Below are 14,627 nucleotides of genomic sequence, written 5' to 3' on the forward strand. Positions count from 1 at the left end.
CGTTGCTGTTGGCATTGTTGTCGGTCTGGTCTGCGTTTCCGCAACGTAAGTGCGCTGGTAGCTCCTCTTTGTTAAAATCTCCACGATCTGAATTCACGAAAGGCTTGAGGTTTGCCAAGAAGATGATGGATATGATTCTGCTCGTTTTGGTTGTACTTGATGAGACTGTTCCACTGGGATTGAGTCCTTAACATGCCCTACAACTGCCAGATGTCAGAGCAGGTCATTGAAATATATATGAGTTGGAGCCCAGGCCCCGGCCGCGGTCAACATCATGTAGGCGGCCTGCCCACAGAGCCGCGATCATCCCAGATATGAAGCAAATGGGAAGTGTTTCATTCTCATGAACCTGGCCTTGTCTAGGATCTTCATCTAGACCTCGACCCATCTCTTCTCCACAATCAGATGCCATTGCCACTCGCCAAATGTAAACCCAATCAAGGTCGAGGGGGGCAGCAAACATGATGTGGCTCAGATTCTGGCACTTCGTGACGAGCCTCACGATCAAGATGCCTCACGTGGGGCCTCCCAAGTCATCGGAAGAGGAGGGGAAGAGGGAAAGTTGCTCAATATGATGTGGACGATGACGGATGAGGTCATTGGAGATGGCTATCATGACCAAAGGCATGAACAGTTTCATCCCGTGTGAGGGCTTCGAGGGCGAGCACCTGGACGTCCATACAATGATGAACGTCATGACCTTTCAGGATGCTCTTCCAGGGAAACAGACTGCTTGTAATGGTTATCGACTAAACAAGGACATCCTGAATCAGTTGAACAAGGTCTGCAGGATAAAGGTCGCGGCTGGAGGAAATGTTGAAAGCAGAATCAATCTCATCATGTAAGTAACGAACATTGTCAAGGGGCAGGCGAAGGGCCACGAGCTGGCGATCAGTATACGAGGACGCAAACTGAGATGAGAACCAATACCTCATGTACCTGGGTAGGTAAGTGAGTAGGTACCTTAGGTAGCGGTAGGTATTCCTTGGCCCTCCTGATAACTGCACGCTGACGCCTTGAGACGGTAGCAGTACTTATATTGCAAGTAGGCTTGGAATGCCCTGGACGGCCGTTGTCCTTGAGGATGGAGCGATTACGCAAGGTTGGCAGTGGGTTTTGGTAGGCAGAGACTTCGGTTGCTACTCGCAGGTACTCGGAAAGAGGAGGTTCACTCGAGGCTTGTAATATCACCTGGGAAAGATCTCGGTCATGATGGCCTTGACTGGTAGACTGCATGATAAAGTCAGCATTTTGCTCTCTGTTTTATGCTTAACCTTAATCTCTTCCTTTCTCCTCTTCTCTCCTATTAATTATCACCATCTATCATCGTCTATTGTCGTCTATTACCATCTATTACCATCTATTATTATTGATTATATGCTATCACTATTGATTATCAGCTATTCTTATTATTATCGTCTATCCGTATCTTGGCTCTCTTCTTTTCTCTACCCTTCTTCTCCTGTCGTCGTCTGTCTTCTGCCCGTCTGCCCGCCTGTCTATGCCATCCTTCTTGCCGACCCTTGGTCTACGTGGTAGATCAAGTTCCTGTCCTCCGTCGTCGTCCGCGTTTGCGCCTCCGATAGTAGCAGTCCCTTGACTTCTGTCATTATTGGAACATACATGGGACCGTCACTTTGCGTCTATGGACAAGGGAGTAGGAAGTTCCAAACGTGGTTATCGCGTGTGAAGACAGCGTGTGTCTGCGGCCCGCACCATGGCTCCCAGCAGCAAGTTATTCTTCGAATCCTTTTAATGTCCATCTGCTAACTAGTAACTATTATAGATATTTCTAGACGAGCAGCTCAGCAGAAGCAAAGTGCCTCCTCAATTGCACTTCCGACACCACAATCAGACAAGCGCCAACGACGATTAGACGCGTACTTTTTGCCCTCTCTTCCTCCCCCGACTCCTTCTCACCCCCCCTCGGCACCTTCTCCTCCCGCAGCATCTTCTCCTCCTGCCTGGGCCGCTTATCGTCGGGCCCTGCGCGGACTAGGCATGGCAAAGGATACACTTCAGGCAATCATCCAAGATGACGATGATGATGACGTCCCGGTCAATGACGCCCCAGCCATTGACACACCTTCTCCGCCCACGGCAACTTCCGCCCCCTGTCCGGGCTGCTTATCGTCAGGTCCTCCGCGGACGAAGATTCATTCAGGATGACGATGATGATGACGTCCCAGTCTTTGGCGTCTCCGTCCAAGAAGAGGATGACAGCGGCTGTGAGTCTCCTGGATCCCCTTCCCCTGGACACCGATCCTTGTGGAGAGATCTTCCGTGTTGGACGTCAGTCTCTCAAACCGCAAGTCTACGTTTTGTCAGGATCACGGCATCTCGGATCGTATCGCATCAAGACTTCATTGGCGATGAACCTGGACAGACTGATCGAAAGCTTCCTGGCGCAACCCCTGAGTCCATCAGCGCAGAGCTTGAAGCCATGTAAGTGAGCTTGGGCGACTCTCTGCGCTCTTACCCCATAATGGCAGACCTGTATTACGAGTATCCATACTACTGGCATGTTCTTCATATGGGTGTCGGGTCTCATGACAAGATCCTGGAGGCCGTGTACGCTTTCGTCGTTAAAGGTGGGCTGCGTCGACAAGCCATGAATCTGAATGTCAACGTCGCGACATTCGCTGGCAACTACGACAAGAAGATACAAGCATATTTCTGTCTGCCATTGATTGCCTAGTCCATCATTTGCAAGGATGACACCTCGCTGGATCTTGAGACGTGGAAGTCTAGAATGACATGGCTTTACAATGGGCTGGCGAACGCGGCCACCATGTGATACAGTTTCTCTTTGGAGCTCCCACACGCCGAAGAAGTTGAGAGGTGTGAGAAGTGGACACCCGAAGAGCAAAGAGAGGTGCTCAGAACGGGCGAGAAACTCCCCGTAGTTGACCGTTTACTCCTTGGACACGATGGGCGGAAGCTCTTCCACGTGAGCGAAACTTGCTGGGGCAACTGTCAGCCTTCGACTATCAAGGATGGCAGGGACACTGTATATCCCACCCTTGTCAAAGATCGGACAGCAATATGGCCTCACAAAGAAAGAGTTTGACTGCTTCCTGACAATCCCGACCCCCCGTCGTGGCGAGAGGGTTTTCTACCCGTATCACGTCCTGTCAAGGTCTCAAGCTGAGGAAAATGGGTGGGATTGGAATACGGTCAAGTCAAAGAGCCTTTTCCTAGTGCGGACTATGACCAAGTACTGCAACAGGTGGGCAGTGGGCGCCGAGCTTCAAGAGAAACATGCTACTGAGGCCTTGACGTTATTTTTGGCCTCGTATTACTGCGAAAAGATTGTTCGGATCAAAAGGGACAGACCTGCGGCCACCAATGAAGAGATTCTGTGGCACATCCTCGATCGATGGGACCTGCCCACTGTTCCTTAGGCTCGTCATCAGCTGAAAATGTCCCTAGCCAAAGGACCAGACCATGGCATCGCCATGATGCTTGGGCTCCAAGTTCCCAGCCTTGAGAAGTTCGACCCCCTCAAGCATATTGATGTCAGTCAGCGGACGGTAGAAATAGATGCCTGGCTTACGAATGGCACCATGTACGAGTTCAACATGGCCGACTGGGACTCGATCCGCACGCTTACACGCAGTGTCCCTCTTCATTATGGCTTATGGACAGTCGATGAGAGACTAGGAGACCGTTTCTGGAACTGGTCTCAGACGCCCTCGCTTCGCCCTGTGATGCCGTCGCCAGCTTTCGCCATGCCCCTGCTACCGATTGACGACTGGCTCAATGGTGCTGATCAAGGCGTTCTCCAGCAGCAGTGTTGCGGTGAACAGTTTTCGACCATCGGCCTGCTTCTTTGCCATTGCTAAGAGAGACACTCGTTTTCGAGTCGCCGACCCCCCAAGACGCCGTCAATCCTGACCAAGATGGCGTTAAGAAGAATTACTGGGATTGCCTCTTTATCTTCACGGCTGTAGTATATTTTACAGGTATTATTAGTATAATTCTACATCACCACAACACATACCGCGTTACAATTCTAAGATGTAGAGAGCGGCTGTCTAGCACCCTTATCTAGCTAATATTTCTAGATAGATAAAATATGTTCTACTCTCTGATACAGTTGCTACTTCTGATATGGCTTCTATCTATATCTAGTAGAACTAGGTATATTAATAATTTCTAGTAAATTAACCAGGCCATATATCTAAACTAGAGCTACTAGATAGCTAAGTTCAGGTACTCTATGGCTGCTCTTTCTATTAGTATAGGTAGTGAAGTTTATCTATATTATAATAAAGCTTCTGTCCCCATGCGCTTGTAGACGCCTTATCATGAGTTGTAGGGGTATTCATTCTGCATAATGGGTCAGTCTTACAGCTTACCTGCCAAATAATCTTCTTATCCCGCTCTCAACTATACGCGACTCGCTGATGTATTATAGCTTCAGCTAACAAAAGGGCCCTGGCAATGGCCGCTGCACTGATGACGACGATGACGACGCAGGAGGAAGACTGGCACTGGTAGCTCAGCAGACTGTTCCATCAATATCCCTGATAGCTTCACAGCATATTACTTTAGCGAACTGTAAAGGAAAGCAGTGTACGTTGGGTTTGTTTTATCTCTGTATGTATCAGAAGCTTCTGTACATTTACGATTTGAGCAAACTAGCTAGATAGTTCGACTTAAAATTATAAACACACAAGTGATGAAGTACTTCTTTAAGGACCTACTCATTAGATCTCTTGAAGTAGGTATGTACATAACAGTTGCGGGGAGTCAGGTCATAGAACAACTTCAACTTCAAGAAAGGTGTCTCATGTCAAAGACCCAGGTCCATCAACTTCTTTGCCCAGATTCGCCAACCACAAGATCGGATATTCTTGAGCCCCCCATCCCTCTTTCTTCGCTATTGGGCAGTCAAATGTTTGACTAGATATGAGCAGCCGTAGTTACATTCAGGCATACCAAAGACCGCTATCTAGCAAAGGCAATCGTCCCAAGAGCCCTCATCATCCCATATCTTGCCGTCCATGTGACAATAGCACTCTCTGAATAGCAGCATCTCACATCCTACAGCGAGACAAGAAGTTCTCTCGTGATGAAGAAAAAATCACTGACAATACACCAGTTCCCTCGAGCTGAGGAGTATAAACAAAGTCTCATTACCAATCTAGTATTAATTCTAGACCCCCAACATCGAAAACTTCTTGATAAAAGACAAGAACCTCCATCACCTTTGTTGCGCGATTACCTCCCCTGAGGGCTAACAACCATTTTAAGAAAGCAGGGTATTCAGAGCCAAGACAACAAAGAAAAGTAGTACGGAGATGACTCAGAACGACATGAACCGACCAGACACAGATGAGAAAGGAATTAGGAGAAAAGGAAGAGAATGGTCAAGGAAAGACGCAGCCGGATATAAGCGCAAGCAAACCAACACAGAACAAACGAGAACACGAAAAGAAAGGAAGAACAAGTCCAAAAGCAAAAGGCCTGCCTTCTCTTCGGCAGAAACAAAGGAGATGCAAGAAGAAATAACGCCCATGTGCATGCCGCAAATATACCGCCCTGGTCTGCTGCTTCGCGGAATACATATCTCTAGGCAGCCCTGTGTACATCTCTCCACCCTAATAGACATGGGAAACAAGATCAGACAAGTAGGAGATGAAGGAAAGGTGGCTTATGAAAAGGACCTGAAGAATAAAGGAGTTGAGAAGCTCGAGTGTCTCGCAGCAATCGACACTCAAAGTCTTTTCGTCTGGGATTCCAAGCGCGGTGACTTAGAAAAAGGACGGCTTGGTGAGAACGCGGTACTCAACGTAGTCCTCGCCATCAATGTTGATAATGGTCCCCTGCGAGACGAGCTTGCCCATAAAGGGCCCGTTGGTCTTGCGCTCATACTTGACGCCGTCGTACACCTTGGCGTCCTCGGCACCGGCCTTGAGACGCAGCATCTCCTGGCGAGCCCAGACCTTGTTGAGACGCTGCATGTCCTCCGACTCGTAGAAGGGAGCCCTGCCATTGGTGGTAGGAGACTGGAGCGGCGCCGATGCAGCGACAGCCGCAGCAGCCGCAGCCGCGGCATCGGCAACGAGGGCAGCGGCCCGCTCGCGGTGCATGGCATGCCGGTCAGCACGGCCCTGGGCGGCCTCGACGCGCGCAATTTCCCTGCGGGCAAGCGCATGAGCCCGCTCCACTCCGTCCGTGTTCTGGCTGCGGTTCGTGGCGCGAGAGTCGGGACGCGAGGGCTCCTGCTCGGCGTAGGCGCGCGGCTGGCGCACGTCGGTCTCGGTGAAGGACTGTCGAGGCGTGGCCCGAGATTCGCCGCGGCGAGACTGTCGAACTTCGGGCTGCACTCCATTGACTTCTGATTGATTCGCCAGGTCCACGTCGTCAGTAGCGATGGGTTGATACGGCGCAATGGGCTGGTGGATGTGTCTGTAGCCGGAGCCTGCGCGGGCCTGCGCCTCCTGCACGGCCCTGATCTCATTGCCAACGCGGTCCTCTGGCAGCTCGCCCTGATCCAGCTGATACTGGCGGACTCTGCAGTACTCTTTGATCTCGACTCTTTGCAGAGGCTTCAGGTGCGGTTCGAATTCGACTTCTTCATATTGAATCCACAATGCGCCCGCGCCTGAGGGAAAGTTGCCATCGACGAAGCGGCCGTCACGGGTTTCGCGGACTACCTTGACTCTGAACATGTCATTCTGCCCCAGGATGCCATACACGGCGTGGCGGTCCCGGGTGTCTTCTTCGCTGGAGCCCCTCCAATAGCCCAACAAGATGCGCGTGGGCCGAGTGCCCGGCAGTGGACCATGTAGCTTGGGCACATGGGCCGGCCGGGGCTGCAGGGCCGGTTGGGACGACAGCAAAGGCGAACGCTCCGGAGGGCTGTTGCTGCCGCCTGTGTTGATGGCCGCAAAGCCGCTGCTCACCCGTCTTCGCTTGGCATCGGGGCGACCAATGGCAAAGGCCGACTCGGGCAGTTCGGGCCCGTGGGCTATAGGGGGCTGAGTTGTCGGGTTATCAAAGGCCGGGTTCTCTTTGACTCTGCGGATGGCCTCCTTGACTGCCGCGAGCTCGGCCGCTTTGCGCTCCTCTTCCGTCTCCTCTTTGCTGTCCGTGCGAAGCCTCACATACTCCTTGACCTGGAAGTGATCAAGGCCGACCAGATGCTTGGAGAAGACGACCCGTTCAAACGTAACCCAGCTGCCGCCAGGTCCCGGAGGCATGGGGTAGTCGCCGCTGATCGGTTCGTTGGTGAGGGTGAAGGGCTGGATGCGAGTGCGCAACCGTTCGCGACTGTCAATGAAGCCAATCACGGCGTGGCGGTGCTCAGGGTCGGGGATGGTTGAGTCTCTCCAGTGGCCCAGCAAGACGCCGCGGACGCTTCCCATGCTCTGTCGCGACGACTTGGGCTTGAGGCCCTGGGCGGGCAGAGAAGCCCTTGATCCGTCGGTGTGGACCTCCATCTTGCTCTCGCTGAGGTCGGTGAAGACGGAGTTGCGCTTGCGCTTGGGATAGTGGAAGCCCGCGGGTTCAGTTGCTGGCGAGTCGGTCATGGCCTCGTCCTCATTCTCGGACGTGACGCGGAGAGGCGACGACTTTCGACGACCGTTAGCCATGGCTTCAGCGACGATGGAGCGCTCCGGATCGGTGAGACCCACCCCTGATGGCGATCGAACGGTGCTGTCTGGCTCACTAAGCTCGCTTTCTGCCTCGTTGTCGTCAACTGGTTTGTGGTCGTTGAGTGGTCTAGAATCTGGGTCAGCTGGCGTTGAGGGCGCGGTTGATGGCTCGTCGCCGAGGACGGAGGAGCTCGACGACGGTTGAAGCATGTCGGCGTGTGTGAACGAAAGAATGATATATCAATTGAAGAGAAGATATTAAAAGAGAGGGATAGAGAGGAGACAAGACGGAGATGGAAAACAGAGGTGAAGATGAAAAGAATTCTTTAAGAGCTTTGGCCAGGTGACAAACTGGCGAGCGAATGGGAAAAGCTAAGCGGGCTGGTCAACTTTGACCCGAGGCCTAACACAGGAAAAGGGCTAAGAGGAAGAAGACACAAGGATTGAGATGTCTCGTAGGACAAGTGCAATTCCTCCTTCTGCCTCACACTCTGAATTCCGTGTTGCCACCCGCGGGCAGATGACGAGGGTTGTTCTCAGCCAGCAGCCGTACAAGGGACAAAGGATGCAAGGATCGCCAGCAACAGATGGCATCAGAGCCCGCGATAAGCCGGACAGCAACTCGCCGTCCAAAGCGCCAGCAAGAAAGAGTCCATAAGCGGCATGTGATTGAGACGAGCAGCAACGGGATGACTGGGATAGGGTAGAGATCCAGCGGCCAGGCGGAAATGCAAGATCGGGGTCTGGCCACTGCCGTGCACAGCCCATCGTTTATAGGCCGTCCATTCCCACGGGAACACGTTGCACCGGGTCTTCCAATGGATCAAGTGCGTCTGCGTCTCTTGTCTACGCCACTGGGCGTGAGGCAAGGTCTGGGAGCGACACAGCTCGATCGACTAGGACAGGCTTGCAGACGCAGAGAGGGCATGGGCCAATCAGTGGCCCGACACACTCAGCTCACCTTTGGCGAAGACTGCAAGGGACTGTGACGGATGAGTTGCCCATGGGTATTGAGTCTCACACTGATGGCCAACCGCGAAGCAAGGGAGACGGGGGATTGTCGGTAGAGGAGATGGTGTGTGTTGTAAGTCTCCGATGCGAACAAAACGGCTGATCCGCTCTGCTGGACGTGCCGGTAAAGAGAGACTGTGCGTTATGCGTGGCTTTTGGCAGAGAGGTAGATGAGGGGAAGAGGAAGAAGAAGAAGAGGAGGAGGAGGAAGCCATGGAAGCAGTGGCCATGGCGACCGAGTTTGCCAGCAGCTGGGCCGCGGGCAAGACATGACGGAAGCACGAGGCACAAGAAGCAGTCCAGGACGAGAAGAAGTTCGGGCACTGGCAGGCAAAAAACCCCACTGCGGTGATAGGAGGACGGTGAATCGCAGCCAGGTCTTCCGGTTTGCGTGGCCTCTGGATTGCTTCTGGACTTGTTCCTGCCGCTGGGGGTGTGCGGAGTTGTGTGCGTCTTATTGGACTTGCCGTGAAACAGAAGCAGGGGAAGATAGTGTGTGAAAAGGGGGGAGAGGACAGAGTTGGTGTTGCACGAGAACTGAGCTTGGCTCGAGCTGCAGTGGCGCGGGATATGAATCAAGGGCGAGGCCTTTATAAAGTGGTTCGTGCTGCGTGCCGCGGAGACTTTCCTGACAAGCGAGATATGCGATGATGGAGAAGCCTTTTGGAAGAGAGAAGACAGGCAGATGCAAAAGAATCATGACGATGGAACCACATGAACTGGGTCAAGGATAGAATAGTGATATACACGTGATGAAAAGACAGAGACAGAGATGAAAGGAAAACCAGATACTCACTTTGCAGAGCCATTCGTGACCGATCTGTCAATGGATTCTCGCGGAGGCGTCGTCGAAGCTGAAGGCGCCATATCAACTGGAGAGCGCGACAGCGAGTGCGAGGTTGATTGCGAGTGCAGCGACTGGGGAGGCTGAGGCTGAGAATGCAAATGCAGTGGCACGGGCTCAGCAACAACCGGCGGCGGCGTCTTTTCGATGATGGGATTCAGCAGCGCGGCCGTGCTGAGCATCGGGTGGTGAGGCAGCTCCCGCTTCTCTGACAGATCTCGAGACGAAAGAGAGGCCATGCTGGTCTCGGTGGACAGCCTCGGAGGCGTCCGCGAATACTGATGCTCGACAGCAATGGTCTCCATGATGTGTTGAGCCCTCTCTATTGGAGCCTTGCGAGCGCTGACCGCGGGCTGGGGAGGCGGATATATACAGAGACGGCCTCGATGCCGTACCAGACCAGGCCAAAGCTGGCCCGTGTTCCCGTCTTGTCTTGTCCTGTCAGCTGTGGCTGCGACCAAGATCGACCTTGCTGGGGGGGTGTCTGATGGCTGTGATGGCCGATGCGCGGGAGGCCAAGTATTATATGCCCCAATAGAGGGTTTTGCCGATAGAGCGACGAGGCTGAAGACGGCAGTTGGGCAAAAAGAAGGTATGAAGGTATTCAGAAAAGGAACCCGGGCTGATCAAGGCAAGAGAGAGAGGTATCAACACGTGATGGCGAGCAGCTTTGAAACCTATCAAGGTCGAGGGAAAATATGGGGAAATTTTATGGTAGAAGTGAAGGAAAAGAAAGGAAGGAGGAAAATATCTCGGAATGATATTCCAGAGGGGAAAAAAAGGCAGCAAGCAAGCAGTAGCTTCTGCGTCGTGTCCTGGGCTGAACTGAACTGAACTGAACTGAACTGAAGAGAGATTGTCGGGTCCCGGAAACCAACGAGACCTGATCGGCTGCGAGTCTGAGTCTAATCGGCGACAAGGGGGGCGTGCAAAGGGCGTGAGTGAAGGGGGGGGAGGCGTGGGCGATTGATGCGAAGGGAGAGAGACGAGCGAAAGAGCGAGCGAACAAACAGGGTGCGAAAAAACGACAGCTGGTGGGGAAATAGAGGATGATTATACAAGGGCGGAATTGCGTGAATAATCAGAAAGATACCTACTACTACAGTACTGTGCACTACAAAGTGGTGCAAAGGCTAGTATTACAGCTCTGTGTGTGGACTTGACAGACCTGGACAAAGATCTGCCGTCGACTGTTTCTGAACTGACTCGAAGAAATGGAGGTGAAGGCGAGGACAAGGAGAAGAAGCGTGTTGCACTGTATGTATGTACCTAGTCGCAGAGCGCAACAGGACAGCCAAAGAAGGCGATGACGAGAGGAACCATAGGTAAGCACTGGAATTTATAGTATCTTGCTTGGTGTTTCGCCATGTGTCAGTTTTGTTTGCTCTCCTTATTGCTACCTATACTACCTAGGTAAATATGTACCCAGCCACAACTGCAAGAACTGCCAGAAATAGGACAAAGAAAAATGAGGCAAAGGCGAAGAAGCGCAGGCGAGATCGAAAGAAGAGGGAGAAAATCGACAAGTTTGACGTGACGGAATGGAAGCTTTGTTCATATGACAAGAAGCAAGCGAGGCCAAATAGAGGCGAGAGGGCAGAAGAAGGGAGCAAGGGAGGGAGGGAGGGGGCGTGTGTGTGTGTGTGTGTGATATGGAACGCCTATCTAGAGTTCATGTTCACTGCCACTCCCAAGTTGAAGCTATTCCAGAGGTAGGTACCTACGAGTACTCTCGTACTGCGACGAATCCCATGGACTGTCTTGACTGTCCATAGTAGCACCTAGTAGTCTAGTAGGTGACGAGTGGAGGCGCTGGCAGGGGTGTGTGAGAGGGTTGTCGTAAACGGGTAATGAATGAATGAGACAGAAACGACACCAGAAGCCTTGGGGTTGGTTGGTTAGTTTCTGCTGGCTCAAGGGATGGGCGCATGATATATTGGCTTGACTCGGGCGTTGGATCCTGGTACATGCCCGTACATACATACTTACGTACATACTTCGATTACGAGCAGTACATGGAGCGAGTTGATGTTTGTTGGTTGGTTGTACCATCAAGCACAGCACAGGACAAAGCGCTGAGACAGGACTCAGTGATGGGCAACACTTTGTATAGTACATTGCATCAGATGCACCACGGCCTGAATGCCAGACAGCTATTCATTCCTGCATTGCCGGTTTGTCATGCATTTAGAACCAGGTACTTGTAGATGCTGTTTGTGACAAGTTGGAGGCCATGATGCATTACGTATAGTGCAGAACGGCGACATCACATCCTACCTTATGTATCTACGGTATGTACAAGTATGCACGAGCTACCTGGGTAGGTGTCAACATGCGGCAAATAACCAATCACCGTCGAGCGTGTGTGGGAGAAGTCATATCGAGCTATTACGCATACGAAGCGCGCCGGGGCGAAACAGATCGTAAACGGGCCAGAGCAAGAAGATCGAACATGAGTCTGTGAATCGAGAATCATCCAGAGGCTGATTGGCTGCTTGGTTCCAGCAAACACGAAGCTGCCTGCCTGTGACAGTATCCAAGATTGAACCAAGCCACATCTCATGCACCCCGTAGCAACAGCACTTTGCTCGGCCAGCACTTGATGGAATATTCGCTGGTGAAATAACTCCGTTCTCCGGTCTTCTAGCAGCTGGAGAGTACTCACTGCTACCCCTAACCCAGTGCGTGCTAGGCAGTCACTAACAGGCAATACGCAGCAGACTAGGAGATAAGTGGTTCAACCAAGGATCGACTCGTCCGATTCAGCCAAATCAATAACGCGCAATAAGGCCAACCGATGGCTTCACAGCGCCCAGGCCCTTTTGCGGCTGAACTTCAAAATGAGACAGGAGTGCAATTGCTTGGCGGACAGGAAAAATTCAGAATTATTTACACAACAACACTACTATTACTCATTCTATTCTGTGGTTATTTAGCCCTCTGCAAAATGCGGTTGTGCCGTGCCTGTTTCTCTTCCTTCAACCCAACTTCAGGTGGTATTCGCTGCGACCACTACTACCTTGCGTTGGAATAGTTCGTTCTGACGGCTGTTTATCTAAAATTACATGTACTATAAGATTTTGCTCGATGCCGGCTATGTAGAGTTCGAAATGTATGTATTTTGCGGGAGAATTGATACATACCAAGTGGCAAGTTCCGGCCAGCTACGGAAGCAATGACATCGGCCTCCCACGTTTAACCAAAAGTCTGCACCCAGTCGCAGCGACCAGATATTTAAATGGGCGATACCCCCCGAAAACTTATTATGAAGCGCTCAAAAGAATTATGTATGGGCAAATACAGGGCTCATCTGTTGGCTCTTATTCCTCTCTTTACATTATTCACTTTGCGTCTGAGCCTCGGTTTTTGTCTGTTGATGGCTGTCGTGACCGAAACTCTACTAACAGGCCGCCACGCAGCTGTTTGGAGCCAAGACATCTTGATGGCTCGATCCAAGTTGACAGAAGGAAAGAGAACTCGACGGAGACGAATCATCGGACAAGTTGCGCGAAGTTCAAACTCATTGTTGCGCACATTCTTATCTGACAGATCACCAAGACTTGCCAAAACTGAAAAATAGGGAGTACGAAGTACGAAAGGAAGGGATCTTCCGTGTGGATTGTTCAATAGGGGATGTCGTGGAGGATCGGGATCAGTGGATGAAGCAAGAGACGTCAAGTTGCCGAGAAGAGCATGACGGTGCATGAATCGCTTGTTTCGCGCTGTTGCCTGCTAAAGGAACTGTGTTAAACGACAGCGAGGAGTAAGTTGCCGAGTGCGAGAAGGATATACATACAAGTGGAAATCCGCCTTTCCTGTCGTTCCGTTCAGACAAAAACCAACTATAACCTCCCAAAACGCGAATTCCCACTACCAAGAAGGAAACTCCAGGTATCGGATGTAGTATTTTGCGCGAGATTGACTCCGAAGAAGCTAAAGAAGGTACTTACTTCGAACATGAAGATGCAAGGGTGGGAAGGGGAGGGGAGTGAGGAAGAGACAAGGGGGGCGTGTAATACGAATACTGCAAACGTCTGGAACAGGCAATTCGTGGACAGATGCTTTGATACAGTTGCGAATAACGTGGACGATGGAGCAAAGAGCCGGATGACGGTGAGTTGCCCGTTTTGACACAGCAGGGAGCTTTCTTTGTCAAGTCTTGTTGTCATTGACTTGATCCCATTGGAAGCACCGGGCTTTGACTTTGACAGTTTTGTTCCTACTCTTCATTTCTTCTCCATTCCTGCGGGCCCTTTTGCTTCCCAGGAGGATTGGTACGCATTTTTGCACATACCTGATTCGGCAGGGATACATGCACTTACTCACGCAGTACGGAGTAAGCAGCCCGAGATCCAGGCAATGCTACCACAAATCAACCTAGAGCCGTCCCCCCTCTAAACCAATACGATTGCCTGGATGCGTATCGAGTGCGTATTGCAGGAAAAGGCCGGAGAACGACCACAAGAGAGTCGGTGGGATTACAAGAAGGCATCAGGATACGCACACAAAAATAAATACCCCAGGCTTCTTGTTTTTTCCCCCCCCATCCTTTCCAGCTAAACATACATGTACCGTGTCAACTTGGCAGTCTTTGCTGTCCACTACCAGTTGTCTCTAATTGGCTGTGTCGGCTAATGCAGGCATTGATGATGTGAGGTTATCAGGCTGCTGTATCGCCAAGTATCAAGCTCCAACCCCCTACTTTCTTCTTGCTAATGGTAACGTATATACATGTAGGCCGATAGCCGATTGCACACGGTTCACATTGAGTTTCGGCTGTTGGTTCAACTCATCATCTCCCCCCCTTGGGGCTGGCTAGTTCCCTTGGCTCTAGGATGGAGGATTTCGAATCCTACAGAAGTGCCCACTTGGTCGTCACCATCCATCATGATCGCTTAGAATGAGCTGCATAAACAAAGGTAGCAGTGCGGTTCAATGGCTATTGCCTAGCGAGGCCTGGTATGAGATTGACAGACACGACGAGGAACAAGCGGCAGCAAATTTGCATGTGCATGCCTCTCCCTTACAGCACCTTTTGGGCCAACACTCTCAGACTCGGGCCGCCGTCCAATCCCGTGGCCGCGGACACATGCTTCTGCGCTGACGCGAGAGGCCCAACAGCCGTAGCAACTACTCCGAAACGAAGCCGAGCGGCTGGGAGTGTG

At 51.7% G+C, this 14,627-nt stretch overlaps 3 protein-coding genes across 3 annotated transcripts; 1 reads left to right on the forward strand and 2 right to left on the reverse strand.

The window, feature by feature from the left end:
* Positions 1-614: 614 nt before the first annotated feature.
* TRIREDRAFT_108185 (uncharacterized protein) lies at positions 615-3,845 on the forward strand (the record flags this gene model as incomplete). The annotated part of the gene is made up of 9 exons (XM_006965939.1): positions 615-841; positions 1,050-1,119; positions 1,540-1,697; positions 1,797-2,058; positions 2,190-2,445; positions 2,493-2,697; positions 2,803-2,950; positions 3,033-3,314; positions 3,405-3,845. 9 exons carry the CDS (start codon positions 615-617, stop codon positions 3,843-3,845), a joined length of 2,049 nt encoding a protein of 682 aa, XP_006966001.1.
* Positions 3,846-5,759: 1,914 nt separating this feature from the next.
* TRIREDRAFT_63151 (uncharacterized protein) lies at positions 5,760-7,817 on the reverse strand (the record flags this gene model as incomplete). Its single annotated transcript, XM_006966061.1, has 2 exons — positions 5,760-6,464; positions 6,522-7,817. 2 exons carry the CDS (start codon positions 7,815-7,817, stop codon positions 5,760-5,762), a joined length of 2,001 nt encoding a protein of 666 aa, XP_006966123.1.
* Positions 7,818-8,542: 725 nt separating this feature from the next.
* TRIREDRAFT_122262 (uncharacterized protein) lies at positions 8,543-10,126 on the reverse strand (the record flags this gene model as incomplete). The annotated part of the gene is made up of 2 exons (XM_006966062.1): positions 9,415-10,126; positions 8,543-9,080 (listed from the first exon to the last, which is right to left on the reverse strand). Exons 1-2 carry the CDS (start codon positions 9,765-9,767, stop codon positions 8,543-8,545), a joined length of 891 nt encoding a protein of 296 aa, XP_006966124.1. The 5' UTR covers positions 9,768-10,126.
* Positions 10,127-14,627: the final 4,501 nt, after the last annotated feature.

The sequence above is a fragment of the Trichoderma reesei genome (genome assembly GCF_000167675.1).
Source record: "Trichoderma reesei QM6a unplaced genomic scaffold TRIREscaffold_11, whole genome shotgun sequence".
Classification (NCBI taxonomy): domain Eukaryota; kingdom Fungi; phylum Ascomycota; class Sordariomycetes; order Hypocreales; family Hypocreaceae; genus Trichoderma; species Trichoderma reesei.